At 38.2% G+C, this 27153-nt stretch overlaps 2 protein-coding genes across 4 annotated transcripts in view; both read left to right on the top strand.

Annotated features, from left to right (window-relative positions):
- myh11a (myosin, heavy chain 11a, smooth muscle) overlaps positions 1-18824 on the top strand; it is a 36112-nt gene extending 17288 nt beyond the window's left edge. For 2 of the 3 annotated variants that reach the window (XM_048200422.1, XM_048200421.1), the window contains 36 exons: positions 999-1091; positions 1175-1238; positions 1380-1478; positions 1670-1813; positions 1951-2046; positions 2141-2259; positions 2391-2543; positions 2634-2807; positions 3060-3233; positions 3409-3523; positions 3738-3931; positions 4050-4171; positions 4956-5025; positions 5118-5278; positions 5363-5471; positions 5627-5758; positions 5847-6053; positions 6186-6323; positions 6433-6556; positions 6677-6848; positions 6962-7174; positions 7306-7450; positions 7543-7749; positions 7876-7980; positions 8108-8260; positions 8348-8596; positions 8704-8916; positions 9008-9220; positions 9301-9462; positions 9850-9978; positions 10452-10540; positions 10832-10955; positions 11168-11376; positions 11760-11868; positions 12012-12184; positions 17617-18824. In XM_048200422.1, the coding sequence (XP_048056379.1) occupies positions 999-1091; positions 1175-1238; positions 1380-1478; positions 1670-1813; positions 1951-2046; positions 2141-2259; positions 2391-2543; positions 2634-2807; positions 3060-3233; positions 3409-3523; positions 3738-3931; positions 4050-4171; positions 4956-5025; positions 5118-5278; positions 5363-5471; positions 5627-5758; positions 5847-6053; positions 6186-6323; positions 6433-6556; positions 6677-6848; positions 6962-7174; positions 7306-7450; positions 7543-7749; positions 7876-7980; positions 8108-8260; positions 8348-8596; positions 8704-8916; positions 9008-9220; positions 9301-9462; positions 9850-9978; positions 10452-10540; positions 10832-10955; positions 11168-11376; positions 11760-11868; positions 12012-12184; positions 17617-17761 (5298 nt within the window). In that variant the 3' untranslated portion in view covers positions 17762-18824. Of the gene's footprint in view, positions 1-998; positions 1092-1174; positions 1239-1379; positions 1479-1669; positions 1814-1950; positions 2047-2140; positions 2260-2390; positions 2544-2633; positions 2808-3059; positions 3234-3408; positions 3524-3737; positions 3932-4049; positions 4172-4955; positions 5026-5117; positions 5279-5362; positions 5472-5626; positions 5759-5846; positions 6054-6185; positions 6324-6432; positions 6557-6676; positions 6849-6961; positions 7175-7305; positions 7451-7542; positions 7750-7875; positions 7981-8107; positions 8261-8347; positions 8597-8703; positions 8917-9007; positions 9221-9300; positions 9463-9849; positions 9979-10451; positions 10541-10831; positions 10956-11167; positions 11377-11759; positions 11869-12011; positions 12185-13932; positions 13966-17616 lie in introns of all 3 variants that reach the window. The other variant, XM_048200423.1, reaches the window with a different exon arrangement.
- A 1779-nt stretch (positions 18825-20603) lies between these two features.
- pglyrp2 (peptidoglycan recognition protein 2) lies at positions 20604-26692 on the top strand. Its single transcript, XM_048200420.1, has 5 exons — positions 20604-20992; positions 22054-22905; positions 23004-23214; positions 26053-26347; positions 26461-26692. Exons 1-5 carry the CDS (start codon positions 20932-20934, stop codon positions 26503-26505), a joined length of 1464 nt encoding a protein of 487 aa, XP_048056377.1. The 5' UTR covers positions 20604-20931; the 3' UTR covers positions 26506-26692.
- Positions 26693-27153: the final 461 nt, after the last annotated feature.

Raw genomic sequence — 27153 nt, 5'->3', positions numbered from 1 at the left:
TAAACATTATGGGAAGCACGCTAGCCAGACGTGATTTAAACTTTGTTGGCTGAAGACCCAAGTTTGGTTTAAAGAGGAAAAACGTATCAAGCACAATGTTCTCTCACCATTCCTGATTTCTAACACGCATTCACAGTATTCGCTGTGTTTTGCGGTTGTCAGAGCAAAAACAAAAGCTGCTGCTCTCTGTATGTTTTTCCAACATCTCCAGTCGCGCAAGCTTATTTCATCCATTAGATCCATTAAAAAAAAAGCCCATTCATATACCCTCCCCTCGAAAATGTCAGGACAGAAGTGGTCGAAAGTGGACAAAAGAGATGGATTAAAACACCATGTCTAAACAGGAATGTGTCTCCCTCGTCTACTTGTGATCCTATCAACCAAAATGCATCTTAATAGGTGTAAACAGGGCCTTATTATGAGGTTTAATGACACCATTATCTTTGTGAAGCACAGGAGCATTATCCTCTCTAAGAACTTGGTGTTTTATCCCACAGAGTAACTTTTATCAAAAGTGAACGCTTAAATATCTATAATTGAGATCCATTTCATGAACCCCATTAATATTTCCTCTCTCCCCATGCTTAATATTCCAGACTGACCTCAACCGCTCCTCTTGATATCCTTGTATGAGGTGAACATGCTTGGCAGGCTTGAGATTTGGAAGCTAATATCACTCTTTTGATCTAAGGGGATTATGCCCATCTAAATTGACATGACCTAATTTTTTTTTGCACTGTTGAAGGTACTTGCATCTTAAGTATTGCTTCAGGCCTTTGAAGAAATCATTTGCACCTAAATGTTTTAAACTTCACATTTTTTGCCTGCCAAACATTTATAGTTAAATGCTGCATTGTGTACTCTAAAGGAGAGCCTTTTCTTGAGTTCTTTTTTTTTTTTTTTATTCCAATCTTCTGGCATGTCCCCTTCTCCTTTTTTCCTCCTTGACTTGTTTTCTATGGAATGGTTCTCATTACGTTCTAATCCTGGTACTGTAGGGTGAGCTGGAAAAGCAACTACTGCAGGCCAATCCAATTCTAGAGGCCTTCGGTAATGCCAAGACCATCAAGAATGACAACTCTTCTCGATTCGTAAGTTTACAAATGATTTATGATAGCAGATGTAACTAGAATGACCAAGACTAAAGTATGGTTTCAAAATCTTTTCTTCGCAGGGCAAATTCATCCGCATTAACTTTGATGTGACAGGTTTCATAGTTGGAGCCAACATAGAGACCTGTATCCTTTAAGACATAATATATAGGCCATATACAGATTGCAGATCAATCGAACATCCTGAATTATTAAACAATTAAATTATTTCTCAATTTAAACAATTTAATGCTGGAGAGTTTCACCTTAATTTCCAAACTACTTAAGATCTTTTGGAGAAATCTCGCTGTATCAGACAAGCAAAAACAGAAAGAGCCTTCCACATCTTCTACTACATGGTAGCTGGAGCAAAGGACAAATTACGTGGTAGGTGGAGACACGTCGATATGTGAAAACATATTGGCATATGGTGACAATTTTTCAGCTAGACTCATTGGATCTTTACCTAATGACTGACAGACTAAGATTTCTAAATGCAGAACTGTTGTGAAATGTTCTTACATCAATGGCATTCTTTCTGGAATATGGGATATGATATTTTTATTCTCTATTGACAGAGGAGCTTTTGCTCGAAAACTTCAACAAGTACCGTTTCCTCTCAGCTGGCCACGTCCAGATTCCAGGCAACCAGGATGATGAGATGTATGATGAAACAATGGAGGCCATGGACATCATGGGCTTCACTGTTGAAGAAAGAACAGGTATCAAATGCAATGAAATATACACATGGTGTCTTTTCTGCTTATTTTCACCAACATACTGTAAGAGCTCAAAATTAAGAGTTTTGGGGTCTTTGAAAAGATAATCAATTCTGAGCAATGTTATTTCTTTTTGACAGATGTTCTCAAAGTAGTCTCAACTGTGCTGCAGTTGGGTAACATTGAGTTCAAGAAAGAGAGGAACCAGGAACAGGCTACCATGCCGGACAACACAGGTCATTGGGAAAATGCCAAATGAAAGACATCTCAGGCTAATACAAAATCAGTATTACAGACTGAAATGACCATTGAAATGTGTCTCATTTTCAGCTGCCCAGAAAGTTTGCCATCTCCAAAGCATTAATGTGACGGACTTCACAAGAGCCATTCTGACACCACGTATTAAAGTGGGTCGTGAGGTTGTGCAAAAGGCCCAAACCAAAGAACAGGTGAAGAGAGAGTTTATAGTTGTTCTGCGATGTTGCGGAATTTGTGTAATGTTGCTCAGATCTGTAATGAAACTGGAAAACTGCACGATTGTCATTATGGAAGGACGTAAAATGTGTTTTTTCCTTTACAGGCCGATTTTGCCATTGAAGCCTTAGCTAAAGCTATGTATGAACGTTTGTTCCGTTGGATCCTTCTAAGAGTTAACAAGGCACTGGACAAGACAAAACGTCAGGGTGCCTCTTTCCTGGGGATCTTGGACATTGCTGGCTTTGAGATCTTTGAGGTTTGGAAAAATTAAAAGGAAAGAATTAAATTTGGTAAACAACATCTGTGACGTGTTAGAGCAAATGGCATATACTGTATTTCTCCATAGGACAATTCCTTTGAGCAGCTCTGCATCAACTACACCAATGAGAAGCTTCAGCAGCTGTTCAACCACACCATGTTCATCCTGGAGCAGGAGGAGTACCAGCGTGAAGGCATCGAATGGAACTTCATCGACTTCGGGCTAGATTTGCAACCTTGCATTGAGCTTATTGAAAGGCCGGTAAGTTTGTGTGTGTTGATTTGCAGGAACTGAATGATTCTTATTCTCTGCAGTTTTGAATTGAACCAACTGCTTTCAGCAGAAATATTTAAGGTGACCAATGTCTTTTCATTTAATCCATTTGGCGTAATTGTTGTGATCGCCATTCTTTTGGTGGAAGTCTTGCATCATATTCTTTAGGCTGAAGTGGTGACGACTTATTTTTACAGTATATAATGTCAGTCACTCACTTTTACTGAAACTCCTCCACAGAACAATCCTCCAGGCATCCTGGCTCTGTTGGATGAAGAGTGTTGGTTTCCAAAGGCAACAGATGTCTCCTTCGTGGAAAAACTTTGCAACACTCATGTTAATCATACTAAGTTCGCTAAACCTAAGCAACTGAAGGACAAGACAGAATTCTCTGTGCTTCACTATGCTGGACGGGTGAGTTCTGAAAGATATATTTATTGATTTACATGTGGACAATACTGTCATCCAGATAATAATAACCCAAATAATGTCCAGCTCAAATTTTGTGGACATTTTTACCATAATTCTTGGTGAATTCTTCCCTCTGTATTGAATATCATGACCCAAATCTACCTTTTTACTAAATTAGGTGGACTACAATGCCACAGCATGGTTGACCAAGAACATGGATCCTTTAAATGACAATGTTACAGCACTGCTGAATAATTCCTCCAATCCGTTTGTGCAAGATCTGTGGAAGGATGGTCAGTACGAGTAGTACATGCTTCTTATATCTCATAAACTGTCTAAAAACTACACATACAGTTGATCAAAATTGTTGCAAACCAGTCAATTGCAATAATTAATGATTAATGTACGTTCTCACCTTTTTTGTTTTGGTTAATCAAAGCAGAATATCGCCAAGTATAGCTGAGATAAGAATAATGGCTGATATCTTCTATATTTTCTGTTTCTCAGCTGACCGTGTGGTTGGATTGGAAACCATTGCCAAGATGTCAGACAGCTTTGCACCTAGTGCCTCTAAGACCAAGAAGGGCATGTTCCGTACTGTGGGTCAGCTCTACAAAGAGTCTCTGGCTAAGCTAATGACCACACTGCACAACACACAGCCAAACTTTGTCCGTTGCATAATCCCCAACCATGAGAAACGGGTAAGTCACTGTTGCATACCATGATAAAATTGGTAGTACCAATGATGTTTGGGCGTAGGGTACATTATCAGACTAGCTGTGTTAAAGTCCATGTTAAAGGTATATTTTTCACCTTCAGGCAGGAAAGCTGGATGCCCACCTGGTGCTTGAACAGTTGAGATGTAATGGTGTGCTAGAAGGTATTCGTATCTGCCGCCAAGGATTCCCCAACAGAATTGTCTTCCAAGAGTTCCGGCAGCGGTGGGTAGCTTCATTATATTTTATGGAACTTTTCATTTAGTGAGACTTATTGACTTTATCTAACTGCATATCAAGTGTAAAAACAGTATATAATACTCTAGAACAGTGCTTCTCAAACCTGTCTTGGGGACCCCCCACCACCTCACATTTTGGATGTCTCCCTTATCCAACACCCCTGACTCCACTCACCAGCTCATTAGCAGAGATTGCAAGACTTGCACTGCATCCGAAATCGAATACTTTACCTACTATCTAGTATGCGGAAACACAGTACACTAAAAGAGTAGTATGTCCGAATATAAACAGTAGGTGAAAAATCCCCGGATGACGTACTACTTCCTTACTACTTATGACTACTTGACTACTTACTATCCCGTGAGGCCACGGGATTTATGAATGGAAGAGAAGAGATGCAACTGACACTGGTAAGTCATGACAGTAACAACATGGCGGATGTAGTATGTCCAAATTTCATTCATACTACCCAATTTTCATACTATATGGAGCGTACTTTTTTACGCTCGAGACGTTTTTTTTAACGGCCGCATTTGAATTGCCGTTAAATTGGGTGTGTCTGATGAAGGAGACATACAAAATGTGTTTGAGATTCACTGCTTTAGAATCACAAAATTCAAAAAGTGAAAAATACATCCTTATTCAGATACAAATATTCAGATTTGCAGTCCAATACAAGTGTGATTGTTGTTTATGTTGTGCCAAATATAGGGCATGGTACAGGTAATCGTATGTTATGTAATTCTCTATATTTTACCTTGATGTACAGATACGAGATCTTGGCAGCGAATGCTATTCCAAAGGGCTTCATGGATGGCAAGCAGGCCTGCTGTCTGATGGTAAGATATTATACATTGAAATCTTGTTAAAGAGCATCATACAACAATAATGATGTAAAAGCTTTTTTTCTTATACCTGACCCTTTCTGTAGATCAAGCACCTGGACCTGGACCCAAACCTTTACCGTATTGGTCAAAGCAAAATCTTCTTCCGAACCGGAGTCCTGGCCCAGCTCGAAGAGGAGCGTGACCTAAAGATCACAGTCATAATCATTGCCTTCCAGGCACAGGCCAGGGGATTCCTAGCTAGAAAGTGAGTAGAGTTTACAAATATAGTATTTGTTGTTTTTAACCGCAATATGCAATTTAAGTTATTCTTATTTAAAACCATGTGTAGGGCCTTTGCTAAGAGACAGCAACAGCTGACAGCTATGAGGGTGATCCAGAGGAACTGTGCTGCTTATCTGAAACTCAGGAACTGGCAGTGGTGGAGACTCTTCACCAAGGTCAGACATTTCTTATCATCTGAATTTCTTGTCTATTGAATAATGTGACCACAAACATAGTTTATATTTCCTGGTGCTAACATGCTAACAATTTGGTTCTAGCAATTCCTTGTTGTCTCTGCTACATCTAAACTCATTTCTATCAATGCCCACAGGTAAAGCCTCTCCTGCAGGTGACACGCCAAGAGGAGGAGATGAGTCTGAAGGAGGAGGAGCTTAAAACGGCCAAAGAATCTGCACAAAAATTTGAAACGGAGCTAAAAGACATCTCACTGAAACACACGCAAGTATGCAGACATCATGACAATGTCCTCCTGCATTTAATGCCAATTCATTAAACACTGATTACAAACAATACAATCCTTCCATCTGCAGCTTATGGAAGAAAGGAACCAGCTCCAGGAGAAGTTGCAGGCTGAGACGGAGCTCTATGCAGAGGCAGAGGAAATGAGAGTACGGTTAGCTAGCAAGAAACAAGAACTTGAGGAGATCTTGCATGAGATGGAGGCCAGGTTGGAGGAAGAGGAGGATCGTGGTGCAGCCCTACAACTGGAAAAGAAGAAAATGCACGACCAGATCAGAGTATGTTATCAATTATTGGTTTTCATTCATTCACAGGCAACCAGTACTTGTTCAAATTCTGTCCTTGGATATCTTTAAACTCTACCATTTAGTCCATGTCTCTCTCTCTTATCTCTCAATGAATGTTCTAAGGATCTTGAGGAACATCTTGAAGAGGAAGAGGATGCTCGTCAGAAGCTGCAACTGGAGAAGGTTACATGTGATGCCAAGATCAAGAAGTTAGAGGATGATATCCTGGTGATGGAGGACCATAACAACAAATTGCAGAAGGTTTGATTTCAACAAACTTTTTTTTTTCGTCTTCTTTCTTAAAGATGGCATATTTTGGTGGTGGTGGTGGCAATTTAGGTGTACTCAATTTTAAGTACTCTGTTTGCAGGAGAGGAAGCTTCTAGAAGAAAGAATAGCAGATTTTAGCTCAAACCTAGCTGAAGAAGAAGAAAAATCCAAAAACCTGACAAAGCTGAAGAATAAGCATGAGTCAATGATCTCAGAACTGGAGGGTTTGTCCCATTATTCACTTTTTATACATAATGATAATGTTTGTCTGAAAATCAATCATGTTAACGTCTGATTACTAAATGACTCTCATAAGTGATAATGTTTGTTTTTGTAATCTGTAGTGCGCTTGAAAAAAGAGGAGAAGACTCGACAGGAGCTGGAAAAAGCCAAGAGGAAGTTAGAGGGTGAATCAAATGACCTTCAGGAGCAGATTGCTGAACTTCAAGCTCAGATTGCTGATCTGAAAGCCCAGCTTGCTAAGAAAGAGGAGGAGCTTCAGGCTGCATTGGCACGGTATACAGATATTAAGCAATTTAAAAATGTCTATTAAGCTAATTTGGAGGTACTTTCATGTCATATTTCACAAACCTATAGTAATTTTTGTATTCTCTCTGCATTTACATCAGACTGGAGGATGAGACAGCTCAGAAAAACAATGCACTGAAGAAGATCAGGGAGCTGGAGGGACACATCTCAGATCTTCAGGAAGACCTAGAGTCAGAGCGGGCTGCCCGGAATAAGGCTGAAAAGACCAAGAGAGACTTAGGAGAAGAGCTTGAAGCTCTCAAATCAGAGCTGGAGGACACATTAGACACCACAGCTACTCAGCAAGAGCTTAGGTGCCTTGATATGATGAATTGATGCACTTAATTTTAATCTGAAGTGCATTGGATTGATTTAATATATTATGCATCAAGAGAAGGTTTACTAGACACCATTGACCTGATCGTCAAGATGCGTATTTTTTCAGGGCCAAACGTGAGCAGGAGGTGACTCTTTTGAAGAGAGCCATGGAGGAAGAGAGTCGTGTCCATGAGGCTCAGGTGCAAGAGATGAGACAGAAACATACCCAAGCTTTGGAGGAGCTTACAGAGCAGCTGGAGCAGTCCAAGAGGGTAGGCCACCATACAGTATCTTCTGTTGACATGTTTAACTTTCTGAAGAACTCCAAAGTGCTTATGTAAAATATATACAAAATGCTTTTTAGGTGAAAGTAAACCTGGAGAAAGCCAAGCAAGCTCTGGAGAAGGAGACATCAGAACTCCACGTGGAGATCCGTTCTCTTGCTCAGGGCAAACAGGATGTTGAACACAAGAGGAAGAAGGTGGAAGGACAGCTTGCTGACCTGCAGTCTCGTTTCAATGACAGCGAGAGGCAGAAAACTGAGCTTGGAGATCGGGTCTCTAAAATCACTGTGAGTGATGGTGGAGGATGTATAGATATGTTGCTGTTGGGAGAACCTACAACATTTTTGTTAGATTAAAAGTTTTTGGTCTTAGAGCAAACACAGTGTGTTTAACATGTGGTTCTTGCCTGACAGGTGGAACTGGAGAGCGTTACCAACCTTCTTAATGAAGCTGAGGGGAAAAACATAAAGCTTAGCAAGGATGTGGCAAGCTTGAGTTCTCAAGTCCAAGATACACAGGTATGTGCTATGTTATGGAGTGTTTTTTTTATAGCTTCAAACCAGAAGCTTTAAGCTAACCATCATTTATCAATGTGAAAAGGGTTTGAGTTGTTGGCTTACATGTATTTTGGATTGACATTTTTAGGAGTTGCTGGCTGAAGAGACAAGACAAAAGCTCCAGTTCTCTACCAAACTACGACAAATGGAGGATGACCGTAATGCCCTACAGGAGCAGCTTGAGGAGGAAGCAGAAGCTAAGAGGAACGTGGAGAGACAGGTTTCGACATTGAACATTCAGGTAAGGTTAGCGATAAGATAAATAATCTGTGGTCTTGCTCCATTCACACTTCAATATTTACCTTTTGAATATCCTTTGTGTCCACAGCTCTCTGACTTCAAGAAGAAGCTGGAAGAGGTGTCAGGAAACGTAGAACTTTTAGAGGAGGGTAAGAAGCGGCTGCAGAGAGACCTGGAGGCATCCAATACTCAGTTTGAGGAGAAGGCAGCAGCCTATGACAAGCTTGAGAAGACCAAGAACAGACTGCAACAAGAGCTTGAGGACACACTGATGGATTTGGACAGCCAGAGACAGCTGGTGTCCAATCTTGAGAAGAAACAGAAGAAGTTTGATCAGGTTTCTGATTATTTCTTAAAATATTACACAAAATGTCGACTTAATCACTTAGTTCATCTTTTGCCATTGGGTGTGGGCATATCTTCACTTCTACCGTTTCCTTTTAGATGCTTGCTGAAGAGAAGAGCATCTCTAATAAGTATGCAGATGAGCGGGATCGCGCAGAGGCTGAGGCCAGAGAGAAGGAGACCAAGGCTCTGTCTTTAGCTAGAGCTCTCGAAGAAGCTCAAGAAGGCCGTGAGGAGCTCGAGAGAGCCAATAAAGCCCTTCGTGCTGAAATGGAGGACCTGGTCAGCTCCAAAGATGATGTGGGCAAAAACGTAAGTTCAGAGTGTAAACTATTAAACAAATCAATCTTAAACAGACCTTAAGGTTAGAGAAATTTCAATCAAACTCATTTTCAAATTTTAGGTGCATGAGCTTGAGAAGTCAAAACGTGGTCTGGAGGCTCAGGTGGAAGAGATGAAGACACAGTTGGAAGAGCTGGAGGATGAATTACAGGCGGCAGAGGATGCAAAACTGCGTCTAGAGGTCAACATGCAGGCTCTAAAGGCCCAGTTTGAGCGAGATCTCCAGGGCAGAGATGAGCAAGGGGAGGAGAAGAAGAGGCAGTTGATCAAACAGGTGCAGAACCTCTTCTTCGCTCAGACTGTGACATCCACATTCATGTGTATAAGGGTTTAAACAAACATCTTTAACGACAGGTGCGTGAGCTGGAAACTGAACTTGAAGATGAGCGCAAGCAAAGGACTGCAATAGCTGCTTCCAAGAAGAAACTGGAGGGAGACATAAAAGACCTTGAGGGCCAGATTGAGACATCTAACAAGGGTCGAGACGAGGCGATCAAGCAGCTCCGCAAACTCCAGGTAAAAACAAAATTTATTGAAATATAATTATAATTATAAATATAAGGCTTTTTAGTAATTATTTAGGTGTGCTTTACCTTTTAGGCAAGGCAAGGCAAGGCAAGGCAATTTTATTTGTATAGCACATTTCATACACAATGGTAATTCAAAGTGCTTTACATAAAGAAGAAGAATAAAAATAGAACATGAATAGAAATAACAGTGATGATACATAAAAGATATAAAATACATTAAAAATGAAATAAAAACAGGAAAAAAAATTAAAGAATAAAAAGATAATATGTATAAAATAGGATGCAAACAGTTCGGACGTAGCACAGTGCTCAATCAACAAATGCATAGGTAAAAAGATGTGTTTTGACTTTTACTTTGGTGTGTATAACTTAGGCTCAAATGAAGGACTTCCAAAGAGAGCTTGACGATGCTCGAGCTGCCAGGGAGGAAGTTTTATCCAGTGCTAAGGAGAACGAGAGGAAGGCCAAGACTTTGGAGGCTGAACTTCTACAGATGCAAGAGGTGAGGCTTCTGTGAATAACATACTGAACCAATTTGTCCAAAAAGTGGTGTGTATGGAGCTTTTTTATTCAAGCAAATGTATTACTTCCAAACTAAGACAATTCTGGGTTATTTGAATAGGCTAACTTTTACAACCAAAGGCTCACGAAACCCCTATGGGCTCATGATGGAACTGCAGGGGGTTTGATTGTGATAGAAATGCAAATACAGAATTATTATATTTTGAAAATATACTAAAATAAACTGATATAGATATTGTAATTGGTATTTTCAAAAAATAAGAAAATAAGAAAAATAACAATAGAAATGTTAAATGACAATATTTTGTGAAATTTATTGAAATGCTTGCATTACTTAAAATCTTAAAAGGTAATTTAAAGTACATAATTAAGTTGCAGGGGTTCCACTGAAGTGATTTGCATGATCGTCTCACCTTGATTATTGAAGAATTTCGTTAAATTCTTTAAATGTAGGACTTGGCTGCAGCTGAGAGGGCTAAAAAGCAAGCTGAAGCTGAGAGAGATGAACTGGCTGATGAGTTGGCCAGCAACGCATCTGGAAAGTGAGTATGACAACATAAAATATAATAGCGATATTCTAATCCTGTGGAATTCATTATGATCCTCTAATATATTGACTTCCGTTGGAGCATGTGGTTCACTGTTACAATTAATGGTGGACATACTTTAGTGTGACTGTTTGTATGGGAACAGAGTGTAGTTCTAGGTTTCAATTATGTGAAATATCTCACTTTTTAGACATACCAGCAATTTTATACTGAAACATTATGGCAAAAATGTGCTCTAAGCACATTCTGATTTAAACTAATATGTGGCTTGACTGAACCTCAAAGGTCTGCGCTGGCTGATGAGAAGAGACGGCTAGAAGCGAAGATCCAACAGCTGGAGGAAGAGCTGGAGGAGGAGCAGGGCAATATGGAGTTGCTTAATGATAGGCTGAGGAAGAGTGCCCAGCAGGTACATGTGTTACATTATGGAGCAGAAAACTGTGATATTTTTTGACAAACTTTGAGAAACATATAAATCACATATTAAATTAATATTTTAAATGAATAGTATAATGTATAGCCATAAACACACTAATCAATGGAAATGCCATTATAGAGACAGAACTTTGTAATTTGTATGAAATCGATGTCATTTCCTCAGCTGTTTTCTACATCCTTCAGGTTGACCAGCTTACCAACGAGCTCCAGGCCGAACGCACCACATCCCAAAAGAACGAGAGCGCCAGACAGTTGATGGAGAGACAGAATAAAGAGCTGAAAGCTAAACTCCAGGAGATGGAGAACCAAGTTAAATCCAAATTTAAGTCCTCCATTTCTGCTCTTGAGGCCAAAGTGGCACAATTGGAGGAACAGCTTGAGCAGGAGAGCAGGCAAGTAGTTTATTCTAAAGCTATCCAAGGGACGGCAAGGGCGAGAAAAGTTTTTCCACAAAAAATATTAAGCAGCAAAACTGTTTTCAACATTAATAATGATAAGAAATGATTCTTGAGCAGCAAATCAGTATATTAGAATGATTTCTGAAGGATCATGTGACACTGCAGACTGGAGTAATGATTCTGAAAATTCAGCTTTGCCATCACAGGAAGGAAACGTTTGAACGGTAGTGCATGTAGATCTCAGGAAAGGAAAATAACTTTAAAAGCTCATGATTATATATAACAGACATCTGAAGATGTGACATCATCAGAGATAATATTGTTTCATCTTGTTTGGTGCAGTTTGGTTTAAAACTGAATTTTTCTTTCTAATGCAGAGAAAAGCAGAACACCGCAAAGGCAGTTCGCCAGAAGGATAAAAAACTGAAGGATTTGATAACCCAAGTGGAGGATGAACGAAAACAAGCAGAACAATACAAAGACCAGGTTAGCTGCTGTACTGCTCTTTTCCTATACTTTTCCCATAAAATTTAGAGATCATACCTACAGTCCGAGGGGAAATTATCTTATAAACTGACAGTTATGCAATGTAGTGTGCGCTTGGCCTGAAAAGTATTTCTTTTTCACAGGCGGATAAGGCGAATGCCCGCGTCAAACAGCTGAAGAGGCAGTTGGAAGAGAGCGAGGAGGAGTCCCAGCGAATCACTGCGGCCCGCAGGAAGCTTCAGAGAGAGCTGGATGAGGCCACAGAGGCCAATGATGCCATGAGCCGCGAGGTCACTACCCTCAAGAGCAAACTCAGGTACGCAGAGCACTCCAAAGACATGGCGTCTAATGTCAAAGTGGTTAAAGGATTAGTTCACTTTCAAATTAAAATTTTCCTGATAATTTACTCACCCCCATGTCATCCAAGATGTCCTTGTCCTTCTTTCTTCAGTCGAAAAGAAATTAAGGTTTTTGATGAAAACATTCCAGGATTTTTCTCCATATAGTGGACTTCAATAGACCCCAAATGGTTGAACGTCAAAATTACAGTTTCATTGCAGCTTCAAAGCGTTCTAAATGATCCCAGACGAGAAATAAGGGTCTTATCTAGAGAAACCATCGGCCATTTTCAAAAAAAAAAAAAATTTAAATTAAATTATATACGTTTTAACCCTAAATGCTTATCTTGAACTAGCTCTCTACTCCTTCTCTATTAGAATTCCAGCAGTGTAGACACTGCTAAGTGTATTACTGCCCTCCACAGGTCAAAGTTTGAACTAAAGGCCTTTGCACACTGAGTCCGAAATTTTCGCATGCATTTTTTCGTATTCGCAATCCTAAAAATTCGTCACGCACAGAGACCTTGCACACTGAGTCCGATGCGTATTAATGAATGCGTTGCGAAAAAAATCGCAAAACAATACAAAATGAAGTCTTCAAGCAGCAGTGAGCACGATTAGTTGTCTCCTCTTTTCTTAAAAATAGAAAAAGAAAGAGGAAATATTGGATCCATTCAATCCCGAGATTGCATAGAGAGAAAGGAGAATTCACCTCATCAAGGAGCTGCGGGATTATCCGAGCATTTCAAAGATTACTTCAGGATGTCATTGGCTCTGTTTGATGCTTTACTACTGGCACAATATGTCTTTATATTCGGTCTCTTTGTATTCCTCACGTTGTTTGTCATTCAGTGCTGCTGTTTTGTGCTGTAGACGACGTGGATCAACTTGTCAGATGACATTTTGGATTTTTGCGTTCACGTACGGTGGCTCTGAATTGTCAAAATGTCTCTCAAAATGCGTGCCACAGATGCGAAAAACGCAGAAAATCGAACCTGATCCGAATATTTTTTTGACGGACAAAAGTTTCGGAGGCAGTGTGCAAACGCGATTGACATAACGTGAGGTCGAATTTATTTTTTAACGTGCGAAAGTTTCGCATGCGAATTTCAGACTCAGTGTGCAATGACCTTAAGTGTTATATACTTGCACTAGCATATTGAATATGACAATTTAATTCAAACTTTGACCTATGGAGGGCAGTAATACACTTAGCAGCATCTACACTGCCGGAATTCAAATAGAGAAGAAGTAGAGAGCTAGTTCAAGATGAGCATTTATGGTTAAAACTTATAAAATGTTAAAAAAATCTTAGAAAATGGCCGATGGTTTCTCTACATAAGACCCTTATTTCTCATCTGGGATCGTGTAGAACGCTTTGAAGCTGCACTGAAACTGTAATTTTGACCTTCAACCGTTTGGGGTCCATTGAAGTCCACTATATGGAGAAAAATCCTGGAATGTTTTCATCAAAAAACCTTCATTTCTTTTTGACTGAAGAAAGAAAGACATGAACATCTTGAATGACATGGGGGTGAGTAAATTATCAGGAAATATTAATTTGAAAGTGAACTAATCCTTTAAGCACAGCAGAAAGTAGTGAAATCTTTGGGTAATGAATACACTTTTAGACAAAGCTTTGAGCAAATTCTCAGCGCTTGTTAGCACAGCCCAAATCCTTTCTTTTTATAAACTGCAAACCGAAGATTGTCTATCTCTGTTGCAGAGGCAATCCTGAACCCACACAGTGACTATGCAGGTACCTCTGTGCTCAGAAGTTGACACAGAAGATGTAGCTACTCTTAACAATTCTTTCCTTTTACTTGTCACAAATATATTTCTTGCCTGCAAGAGCGAAATATGGTTTATTACATATCTTTTAACATTTTGCAGAGTGCACACATAAGACTGTAATATGGTATAAGTATTAAGGTTAACTCACTGAAAAGTTTCAATTCTGTCATCATTCAAATTGTTCCAAACCCATATATATATATTTTTTTTTAATATTGCAGTATTTATTATAAATTATTTATCCATGCACATCATTATTTTTTTTTTAAACGAATGTGCCAATATAATCTTTAATCAAAATAACTTCCCCTCCCTCTTGTAATGACATCTCTTTTTTTTCCTCTGATGATGTGTTTACTGGCGCGAGGGTGGGGCAAACTGTCACTCGACCAATGGCAAACCACAACCATCCAATCAATTCCTGATGGATTAAAATTGAATTCCGCCCTACTTTTTTTCTTGTTCGCGAATCTGTTTCACGCAGATATATGTCACAATAGGGAAGAAAAGACTATCGCGACTTCTGTTTCATTCCAACAATAAACATACTTGTGTGACGTGCGAAAACAAAACTTTTGTTTGGTTTTCACACGTCAAGTAAGCACGTTTGAGCGTTGATGTTTATATTTGAATAAATGATATCTGTTCGTTATATAAGTGATCATCTCTGGATTAAACCGCTCAATTCATATAGATTACTTAAATGACAGAAACACTTTATATGACCAGAACTATCCATTTTGTAATTATAAACATATTATAAATTAGGTATTAATTATTTATCAATGCTTCCATTATTAATGGTCTCTCCTCTAAATCCTAATTTAATGCTCTTGACAAACATCGCATTATTGCAAAGAAGCATATTTGACCATATTTCCCTCTTCCCTCTAAAAGCATGGTTCAGTTTCCTGAACTAATCTCATTTAGCCTGTTTACAGGTTTACTAATGAGGTTTTAACGCTGCCTTTAACCTCTAACAAACTGATGTTTCATACCACTTTCCACGGTAAAGGATGCTTGTGGCTGTATTCTGGCGACTTGCCTGTACATTACGACTCTGCTGTAGAAGTGATTTATCGCTGTGTATTTCAGATGCACATTTGTACAAGTCCAGCTGCGAGTATTCTATACCAATCATCAATGAAACAAAGTCAGACACTTAACTGTAGTAAAGTTAGACATGTTACTGTATTTTTCTCATAATAGTTCTTAACATCTTTTAAATCAAGGCCTCTGTGATTGATATATTTTGTGTATTATTCTTTTAATGCTGTATTCCAGGATTTCCAAATAGTGAGAATATATAGGGTGGCTCAGTGGGTTGCACTAGGGTTGCATGATTAATCGCAATAAAATTGAAATCACAATATGTCTTAAGCCTGGGATGCACCAAGCCTACATCAAAGTAATAGCGGTGATGAAAGCCGACTTTGTGTCAGCTGCGCTTGAATGCACCAAAAGGCCTAAAGGTGACAATCTAGCACATGTATTCTGCACCTGCATGTAAGTAAATAAATGTCTATAGCAGCAGGTATCAGTAGTATATATTCGTCATTCAAAAAGGGAAACATAAACTAGGACTGCAGATATACAAACCGTAAACAAAGCAGCGCTTGCTTACCATTTTGAATACCAATCATGTTGATCACTTGCTTCATTCCAGTCGGCTAATGTTATTATGAAAATATTTGTGCATTCGAATGCTCTGGTAAGATGATGTACAATTATATCAGCCGTCTGTCTGTGCCATCTTGACTTCTTTGCTCGCTTTCATCACTTTCGCTTTTATTTTCGTGCACCGACTCGTTCGCTAAGCGGAACAGCCAATCAGAGTTCTCTCTCACCCATGGAACATGGTGAATCGGCCCAAAAAACCCTGACCCTCAGTTTTTCAGTGGAATTGGGCTACTTTAAAGCCTAGGACACTATTCCGACAATCAGACGTCAGGCAACATCAGACCATTTTTAAGTGTCGGCTGACTAAGTTTTCCTGGTGTGTTCTACACTGTGTTCTATACTTTTTCTTGGCCGATTCAACGTGTAGAATTGGCATCGGGTGAGAGAGAGAACTCTGATTGCTGTTCGGTTTAATGAATGAGTCAAAGTGCATAATAATAGCAAAACAGTGAGCAAACAAGTCAAGGCGGTACAGACAGAAGGCTGTTCAAATTTTACATCATGTGTCTGAGTGTTCCTGACGGCATCCGACTACAGCCAACGGTGTACCGACTACAGCCACCGAAAAACTAAGCCGACCGACACTCAAAAATGGCCCGACATTGCCCAGGGGCCAACCTTCGGCTTGGTGCTTTAGTGCTATTATCAAATTCAGAGCGGCTGGGTTTGCAGTAAATGCTGCTCCACATTATTTTATCTTTTCCCAAAATCGTGCAGCCCTACGTAACAGTCATCTCATAGAGAGAAGGTCCCTGGTTTGAGTCCCAGCTGAGCCCAGAAGCCTTTCCATGTGGAGTTAGCATGTACTCCTTATGTTGGCATGGGTGCACTTTAGGGTGCTCCAGTTTGGATAAATGGGTGGATTCAAATATATAAAAAAAATATATTTTTAGCTGTAAGACAGTTGGGGTCACACTTCAGGATAGTTCACTGGAAGTTCTGCCAAAAAAAAAAAAAAAAAAAAAAAAAAAAGTTTAATCACATTGACTTCTTGTGGGCTTTGTAAACAGTTTGGGATTATGAAATGGGTCTCTTGGTTCAAAAAGGTTTGAGACTTAAAGGATTAGTTCACTTTCAAATAAAATTTTCCTGATAATTTACTCCCAAGATGTTCATGTCTTTCTTTCTTCAGTCGAAAAGAAATTAAGGTTTTTGATGAAAACATTCCAGGATTATTCTCCTTACAGTGGAATTCAATGGCCTCCAGACGGTTGAAGGTCAAAATTACAGTTTCAGTGCAGCTTCAAAGTGCTTTAAATGATACCAGACGAGGAATAAGGGTCTTATCTAGCGAAACGATCGGCCTTTTTGAAAAAAAGTGTAAATGTATATGCTTTATATAAACAAATGTTCGCCTTCCAAGTGCTTCCGCCAAAACCGCACTTCCGTATTCTTCAAAAAGCTTACGCTGTATGTCCTACGCCTTCCCTATTCTACTTACGGAACGAACGCAGCACCAGTTCCATTTTTTCCGTAAGTAGAATAGGGAAGGCGTAGGACATACAGCGTAAGCTTTTTGATGAATACGAAAGTGCGGTTTTGGCGGAAGCACTTGGAAGGCGATCATTTGTTTATATAAAGCATATACAGTTGTATTTTAAAAAAAATAAAATTACCGTTCGTTTAACTAGATAAGACCGTTATTCCTCGTCTGGTATCGTCTAAAGCCCTTTGAAGCTGCACTGAAACTGTAATTTTGACTTTCAACCATTTGGAGGCCATTGAAGTCCACTATAATGAGAATAATCCTGGAATGTTTTCATCAAAAACCTAGACATGAACATCTTGGATGACAATGGGGGTGAGTAAATTATCAGGAAAATTTTATTTGAAAGTGAACTAATCCTTTAATGTGCTAACACAAATGTAGCAGGTACCAAGAAACCTACAGTGAAAATTATGTGTTTTTATGCTAAGATTTGTTGTAACATTTCAGGCGAGGCAATGAACCATCATCCTTCAGCAGCACACCGAGGCGCTCAGGAGGTAGTGGCAGACGGGGAATGATTGACAGCTCTGATGCTGCCGAGGATGATGCGGACATGCAGAGTGACTACAACGGAACCAAATCTACTGAATAAATGCCTTTTACCGTGCTGTCTAAACATGGTATTCTTATCCTCTTATCAAAGAACCACAATTTTCTTTTACAAAGGTCATTATTTAGATCATAATCATGTTTCGTTTGACTGCAACAAAGCACTGCTGTTTGACCAGGCATTTGGCCAGTCATGATTTAATAGTTTTTTTATTGTTATTATATTGTTATATCATTTACCACAACCCCCAGTTTTTAAATTGACCTCTGTGGCTGCAAATATGCTCATATTCCAGTAAATTCTCTATTATTTTTTCAGGTTCTTTAATTATTCTTAAATGTCTGAATAAAACCTGGTGGTCAAGATCTAGTATTTACCCTCACTCAAATCTTGGGGTAAAAGACCATCTGTGTTTTTATGTCTCAAATTTGTATGTCTCGACTGCGGGTAAATGGCTGTTCACTTTTTTGTACTGCATAATTGTCCCTGAATATACAGCACTTTCTCACTTATTTGGTATATATATCCCTGCAATACATACAGCTCAGACAAGTTAGCAACAAAATTTACTTTGACAGATTTTTTTCCCAACTTTAAAATGGTACGCTTTACACATCCTGGATTTAAACAATATGAAGGTGTGTGTTGTGCCAGAAACTTAATTCTAAAATGTAACGTTTTGCAAAACGTTACCTCTTTAACATTTATCATATAGTCAAGGTACCTCAGAAAACTTTTGTAATTTTTTTATAGCATTTTATGTTCCCTCTGAATGTTTGCTTAAAGTATTAAATATAAAACTAAACTTTTTATCAGTCAAATATTGTGGTTTTCATTCTCCTACAGATATTTCAATGTTTGAAATGACAATGAAAGCAATCAAAATCCATCCTGTCATATAGATGTCTATTGACATACAATGCCTGTAAAAGAACTTTAAAAATTATATAAATATATATATAAAGTTTTATTTTTCCAATAATTTCACTTGGCACAATCTACAGTACATTGGGAATGACAAGTCAATTGATTTATTCACTTTTATCTACTTTTATCTATTAATTTGTGAAACCACATGCACATGAAATAAATTCTGAAAAAAATATTCTCTTTGTTTTTTTTTGGGTTTTTTTTACATGCCAAAATGCAATAATTACCTAAAAGGACACCATCAGGATTAAAGTACAATGTTCAAATGCCAAGCATGCCATTTATGACATGTTAAAACTGGATTAAAATCATTATTTGCAGTTCAAACAGGTGTTTCTCAAAACAACGGCAGCTATTATTAGAAAAACCTCAAAAGTAGAAGGATCCAAATGGTCCACATTATTGGTAGAATACTTTGGATAGCATACTAACATAGTACTCTGCAGTAAATAGTAGGCTATGTATGCATAGAACATACTAGTGTATGAAGCATTTATGAAATAATGCCCAGAATTTCACTTGCTATTTAAAAAACAAATAGTAGGCAGTATACAGTATTCATAAGTAGTAAGCTAGTATTCCAAAACAGCCTTGGCCTTTTTGTTTAAAAATAGGTTGTTTGCAATCACGCGGTTCTGGGGACGCGCGAAATACCGGTGGAGGGCAAGCAGTGAAAATTAGAATGGAAGAGATGGAGAAAAGTCCTTTCTGTGCTGATTTAGAAAGGTATAAACAGAAAATCACAACATATGTTGGACGTGATCTTTATATTATGAAGATGAGCGACTTTTCCACTGAATTGAAAGACTTTCCTGCCATCGAGGAGATAGATATAGAGAATGTGAAGCTGCCGTCACGCCGCGTTCAGTTCTAGTCTGGGTTTATTTACATCGCGGTGCCTTTCTGCTAGTGAAGTTAGGGTGGAAGACGCCAATAATGTCACTTATTTAACCCACTCCCTATCACTCAATAAAATAATCACATAGCTGAGTGTTTTTGAAAGTGTTGTCTTTGTTGTTGAATCGACGTCTGTCAGCTTTTTAAACATTTATTTATTTGGACATTTTCTACAATATGATGGCTGAAGCAGCAGCGCGTGACACTTGTTCTCATGGTAACCAGCCCACCAAATTATCATTCAAAGGGATAAAATAGCTTCCCTCAAACGATACCATGAAGAATGTGGATATTTAACCAAGTCAAAAACAAATGAGGTAAGCAGGTATCCATATTCATTTCAGTATCAGCAGACGCAAAACGCTATTAAAGGCGACAACTTTTAAAGTTAAAAAACGATACAAGTTATAAAAAAATGGTATAAGTTATGTAAACGATATAAACACCTTCTGGGTTCTCGATTTTATCGATTTGAGCAACCATAAACGACGCAAAACATACGAATTTTGAGTTTTTGATAGGATTCCTATATAGAAAAATCACTCCCTGCCCTCCAGACTCATTCGCGCTGCTGCTGTGACGTCATGTGCAATGCTTCTCTTGGCCGCAAGAGGGAAGAATTTCTCAACTCAGTTTCTTTGGTGTTCTTGTAAATCAACATATTCATGATGCATGTTGCTCATTCTTCAGGTAAATGAATGCAGATGTTCAACAACTTACTTTTTTGTCATTACATTATAAAACGCAACATCTAGTAAGGTTTCATTAGTTAACTACTTATTTAGTTAACACAAACTAAGAATTAACAAAACTTCTACAGCATTTATTAATCTTAGTTAATGTTAATTTCAACATTTACTAATAGATTATTAAAATCAAGAGTTGTTAACATAACAACTTAACAAACTAACATGAACAAAAAATGAACAGCTGGATTTTTATTAACTAACATTAACAAAGATTAATGAATACTGTAACAAATGTATTGCTCATTGTTAGTTCATGTTAGTTAATACATTAATGTTAACAAATGAACCTTATTGTAAAGTATTACCCATCTAGCTATGACCTTTACCTCTCTCATTTCCAGTAACCAGGCACTCCTCCTTACGCAACAAACAGAACGGCAGATGTGTTAGTCTCTGCCATCCAAAAATCAATATTAGTAGCTAAATTCAAATTATGGGGAAGACCTTTACTCACATCAGAGTACACACGTACTCTGACACACCACAAAAACATGTTTGTCATGGTGGAATACACCACCTAAATGACGTGAAAATGCAGAATTTGGAGTGTCCTGCCTTCTGTGTTTCAGTTTAAGTTCTCATACACTGCATTCAAATCAAGCACTTAGTACCAAGTAGTAATATTTAGTCCTAATAATGAGACCTGGAGCACTATGGATTACCATGTCTGGGATATACACACTCATTCAGAGCTCAGGTATGTAAACTATAAATATTCAATTTATTTACATTCAAATTTCCATGTTATACATTTGATAACATGTTTCTTTACAAGCACTTTAACATTTTGATTTCAGTCAGACTAAAGCAATATTTTATCATTTTTTTTCCTGTCCAGTCTGACTCGATAATGTAATTGTAGTTCTGCTTTGCTCAGCATGTATCCACATTATTAACATACTGTAAGAGCAGACACGGCCATTTTAACTTGAATGTGCTTCTTAAAGGGTTAGTTCACCCAAAAATGAAAATTCTGTCATTTATTACTCACCCTCATGCCGTTCCACACCCGTAGACCTTCATTAATCTTCGGAACCCAAATTAAGATATTTTAGTTGAAATCCAATGGCTCCGTGAGGCCTCTATAGGGAGCAATGACATTTCCTCTCTCAAGATCCATAAAGGTACTAAAAACATATTGAAATCAGTTCATGTGAGTACAGTGGTTCAATATTAATATTATAAAGCGACGAGAATATTTTTGGAGCGCCAAAAAAAAACAAAATAACGACTTATTTAGTGATGGCCGATTTCAAAACACTGCTTCAGGAAGCATCAGAGCACAAATGAATGAGTGTATCAAATCTGCTGTTCGGAGCGCCAAAGTCACGTGATTTCAGCCGTTGGCAGTTTGTAACGTGATCTGAATCATGATTCGATACACTGATTCATTTGTGCTCCGAATCTTCCTGAAGCAGTGTTTTGAAATCGGCCATCACTAAGTAAGTCGTTATTTTGGGGGGGTTTTGGCGCTCCAAAAATATTCTCATCGCTTTATAATATCAATATTGAACCACTGTACTCACATGAACTGATTTAAATATGTTTTTAGTACATTAATGGATCTTGAGAGAGGAAGTGTCATTGCTCACTATGGAGGCCTCACGGAGCCATCAGATTTCATCTAAAATATCTTAATTTGTGTTCCGAAGATTAACGAAGGTTTTACAGGTGTGGAACGACATGAAGGTGAGTAATAAATAATAGAATTATAATTTTTGGATGAACTAACCCTTTAAAAATATATTATAATTTTAGTTACAGCAGTTCATCTGAGGAACATGGAGGACTTCATCAGTGCTGTTACACACTTAGAAGATATAAACCCAAGACTAAGTCCACTGGCTTTAGTGACGAGTCTATGCAAGATTGCGGACCAAAATGACAATATCACACGTGACTTTCTGGGATCATCTGACAATAGAGATGAAATTCACTACAAAAACAACAGCATTACAGAGCAGCTCAATATAAACCACAATCTCTCCAATTTCTTGAACCAAGCCATTCATCATTTCATAACAGATGGTCATGAAGAGAGGGGAGTTGTTCTTACTCCTGATGGCACAACGATTGCCCTTGCTCCCCTCCTTTTAGGTCTTGAATCCGGGTTAAGAGCTCATGAAGACAGTAACCAGCCTCATGGTTTCTACCTACTCCCACTGGCCAAGAACTTGGGCCTGTCATTTCTGCAGTTCTGGAACGCAACTCCACCTGAGCGACTTGGGCCGGATGGTTGTTGGGACAATATATCTGCTCCCATGATTTTTACTCTTTCAGGCGTGCCATCCTTGGCCACTGATGCTCAGGTCCAGGGTGGAATGGACGGAGCCATACTTGGGAAGCACCTTTCTGTTGTTAACTGCTCTGATATAAAACTAAGCACACTGCTGAGGAGCTACTACTCAGGGACTATGAAAGAGTTGGATCATGTCTCGGATACTCATCTGAGAGGTCGCTATCGCAGACATAATTTTAAAAAGATCACAAATTCATTTCTGCTTCAAGAGAAGGTAGCAGATGCACTACGAAGTCATCCACAACAAGGGGACATTGGGATGGAAAGTCTTATAGAAAAGGGAATTAAAGAGTTTGTGCTACGTTACATGGGTAAGTAAAGGTACATCCAGTAGACCAAATAAAGCCTGTTTAAACACTGGTGTTAAACCAACAATTGCCATGCTGACAAAAGTGTTACCCTCCTTCAGAGTGTCCTGCCATCATTCCTAGATGTATATGGGGAGCAGCGCCGCCCCGGGTTCCTCTCACCCCTCTGTCTCCACCCTTGCCATATCTGTATATTCACCACACAGAGATTCCCAGCAAACCCTGTCTAAACCTTCGGATGTGTTCTAAAAATATGAGGGCAATGCAACATTTCCACCAGAAGGGACGGGGTTGGTACGACTTAGGCTACAGGTACCATCTGCTTCAGCGTGATTTTGTCACAAATATATGCTCTATTCCGAAACGTAGTGCATTGCCTACAAAGGTGGCAGTGTGAAAGCTGTTCCAAATGGTTCTTAGTGAGAAAGCAATCCCAGAATGCATTGCAATGAAGAAATAAACATTTAAAAACAAATTATATTTTATACATAATAGGCCTACTATATTTAAAAAAAAATCAGAGTATGCAAATTAATTAATAATATATTTTAAATATTTTATCAATTGGTGGCTGTTACAGTGGCATAACACTCAATTTCACACTATATTTAAAATAGTGCATATATACTGTATAATATGCAGTTAATACATTAATATTGAGTGTGTCTCACTCTGGCTACATATGAAATTGCATACTTTCTGAGTAAGTACTTATTTTGAATAAGTAATTATTTTGCAACAATTAAAAAAAGTATGCAATGCACTATATGAATGAGGTATGATAATCCAGACATACTACATTTGCTTGTTGTCCTTAAAATTTTTTATGAATACCATAAATCCAGACATACTACTCTTTTACATACCATTTTATGCCTACTGAATATTTGGATGCAATAATAAATCCAAAATGGCGGACAAGACGAATCCCATAATTCATTCAATACTGGAAAGTGTTAAAGGTCCCGTTCTTCGTGATCCCATGTTTCAAACTTTAGTTAGTGTGTAATGTTGTTGTTAGAGTATAAATAAAATCTGTAAAATTTTAAAGCTCAAAGTTCAATGCCAAGCGAGATATTTTATTTAACAGAAGTCGCCTACATCGAACGGCCAGTTTGGACTACATCCCTCTACTTCCTTCTTTAATGACGTCACTAAAACAGTTTTTTGACTAACCTCCGCCCACAGGAATACACAAAAAAGGGGGCGTGGTCTTGTTGCACTCCCACGGAGAAGAGCAAGAGTTGCGTTCGTAGAGTGTGTTTGTCGCCATGTCGTCGAAACGCTGTTATTTTCATCCCGCAGTCCAATCACCTTTGTTTGGCCTTCCCAGGGACGCTGTACTTAGAGATCAATGGTTACAAATTATGTTAAACTCAGTTCCCGAAAATTATAATCCACATGTAAAACATCTCCACGTTATGGTAAGAGGCGTGACCTTTCCGGGCAAGGTGCGCTAAGCTGCTGTCGAATCACAACACAGGAACCGCTGGTACAATCAGAACTCGTTACGTATTTCTGAAGGAGGGACTTCACAGAACAAGGAAGTCATCAGCCCGTTTTTATGACAGTGGAAACAGCGGTATACAGATAAGTAAATTATGTGAAAAATACTGTGTTTTTTTACGCGCGAAACATGAACACATGTTATATTGCACACTATAAACACAACCAAAGCTTCAAAAAACCACGAAAAACGGGACCTTTAATCAGATATAGTTTAGTATACGGAAGAGGATTAGGGCCAAGCAATAATAAAAAAATAAAATCATCTCGAGATTAAAGTTGTTAAATTTCGAGAACAAATTCGTTAAATTTCAAGAAAAAAGTCGAAATAAAATGTTGAGGATAAACTCATTAAATTACGAGAAAAAACTCGTTAAATTTCAAGAAAAAAGTCAAGATAAAATGTTGAGAATAAAGTCATTAAATTACGAGAAAAAAGTCGTTAGATTATGAGAACAAATTCGTTAAATTATGAAAAAAAAGTCGTTAAATTTCGAGAAAAAAGTCGAGATAAAATGTTGAGAATAAACTCATTAAATTATGAGAATAAAGTCATTAAATTACGAGAAAAAAGTTGTTAAATTATGAGAACAAATTATTAACGAATTTGTTCTCATAATCTAACGACTTTTTTCTTGTAATTTAATGACTTTATTCTCAACATTTTATCTCGGACGTTTTTCTCGAAATTTAACGAGTTTTTTCTCGTAATTTAACGAGTTTATTCTCAACATTTTATCTAGACTTTTTTCTTGAAATTTAAGGTGTTTTTTTTCGTCATTTAATGAGTTTATTCTCAACATTTCATCTCGACCTTTTTCTCGAAATTTAACACGTTTTTTCTCGTAATTTAACAAGTTAATTCTCAACATTTTATTTTGACTTTTTTCTCGAAATTTAACAAATTTTTTCTCGAAATTTAACAACTTTAATCTCAAGATGGTTTTATTTTTTTATTATTGCTTGGCCCTAATCCTCTTCCGTATTAGCACAATTAAATATATCAAATGGATAATTGTTTTTATTTTTATACAATATTTGTGTATTATGTAATGTTTTCATTTTTTTCTGTGTGTGCGTCGGTAATAATAAGCAATTAACATGCTAATGCCAAACTCTATAGGAATCAATTGTAAGTCAATGCTTTAATTGAGGAGTGCTTTTAGGATGTTGACAGAGTTGCTGGCTATGCAGAGCATTTCAAAACAGTCCCTTATAAGGTTACATTTAAGTTCGGATGCTGCCTTAGAAGCCAGTGTAACCCCTCTTGTTCGAACCGCCAGCGCTAAGCGGGACTCGAACCCGGGTTCGCCGGCATGGGTGTCGGGCACTCTAACAAGGAGGCTACAGACTACAGTCTCTAGTGTCGGCGCCTCTTGAGATCAGGGGAATGAGGTTTACATGCACAGCTCTTACCGGCCTACGTCCGTTACACCAGCACCTGGTTTTGGAACAGATATAATGTTTATATGCATAAAATGTCAAATGCTTAAAAGTGGCACTGACCTAGTTTGTGGTTTTTGTAAAAAACTATCAGAGCATATATAGAACCACATTTGTGCCTATTTTTTCTTTGAGTAGAATGGATGTAAAAGATGACATTTTGAGTAATTTGAAAGTATTATGTGTATGTGTCTCTCCAAGCTTTGTGGTTGGGTCTGATGGCTACATCTACGAAGGTCGAGGTTGGACGTGGGTAGGAGCTCATACTAAAGGACGTAATCCTGTTGGGTACGGTATTGCTTTCATTGGGAACTACAGCACTCATTTACCCTCCCATTATGACATGGAGCTTGTGCGCCATCATCTGGTCAAATGTGGAGTGAGCAACGGATTTCTGCAGGAGAATTTCACCATTCTGGGACATAGACAAGTAGTAGCTACGTCCTGCCCTGGGGATTCCCTGTATTCTGAGATAACCACCTGGGAACACTACAAAGTATGTAGGATTCTATACTATAGTATATATAATTAATTTCAACATATAGTTCAATGCTGGAAATACTTGTCAAGCTAACACATCAATCTGTATCTGAACCTTATTTTTCACAGGATACGGATTCTTTGTGGACATCTGCCATCACTGACAGGACTTAGAGTGCAAGCACAATAATGAAGCCCACTAATTAGTATGAAAAATACATATAATTTAAAAGTTACTGAATTGTTAATGAAACATATTTTGTACATTGGTTGGGAGTCTGTTACTCAAAACCTTGAAATGCTACTGTAATGTAAGTGTGAATTACGTGTGCGAAAATAAAGAGTGTGATCTCTAATGTTACAGGTTGATTTTTGTATGTTGCAGTTTAAACTGAAGGAAAGGCTGAAAAAATGACTTAGTCTTTACCACGACAGGAAGTGGTTTTCATAGCAGGCCCCAGAGTGAGACAGGAAGTGCAGCTTGTTATGACAGGAAATTTAACCGTCACTGAATAAAACAAGCAGGTATTTAGGTTAAACTGCCAATCCTGTTCATATTTAATCCAAAAAAAATCTAATCTTGATTATGTTACACTAGGATAATCATAAGAGTTTTTACCAGTCACCACCTTACCATTTTACAATTAAACACTATGTATACAATAAGAACAAAACCAGGTCAATTTACAGATTATGATTTCTTAGATTTTTAGAAATAAGAAGGACATAGAACATTTCAGAAATGTTGCATTTGTTGGGTCAATCTGGGAAACATTATAATCTGTCTTTAACCTGTGAACCAAACCTGATTTCCCCACCCAC

Source organism: Megalobrama amblycephala, linkage group LG8 (assembly GCF_018812025.1).
Source record: "Megalobrama amblycephala isolate DHTTF-2021 linkage group LG8, ASM1881202v1, whole genome shotgun sequence".
Lineage (NCBI taxonomy): Eukaryota > Metazoa > Chordata > Actinopteri > Cypriniformes > Xenocyprididae > Megalobrama > Megalobrama amblycephala.
Note: the sequence above shows the minus strand (reverse complement) of the source record. Positions and strands in the feature narration are given on the sequence as shown.

What these genes read in the sequence shown, in the direction of transcription:
- pglyrp2 (XM_048200420.1), top strand. Translation starts at nt 20,932, where the DNA reads ATGAGACCTGGAGCACTATGGATTACCATGTCTGGGATATACACACTC. An exon ending in CACACTCATTCAGAGCTCAG is followed by an intron (nt 20,993 to 22,053) that starts GTATGTAAACTA and finishes TTATAATTTTAG; the next exon opens with TTACAGCAGTTCATCTGAGG. An exon ending in TGGTACGACTTAGGCTACAG is followed by an intron (nt 23,215 to 26,052) that starts GTACCATCTGCT and finishes TGTCTCTCCAAG; the next exon opens with CTTTGTGGTTGGGTCTGATG.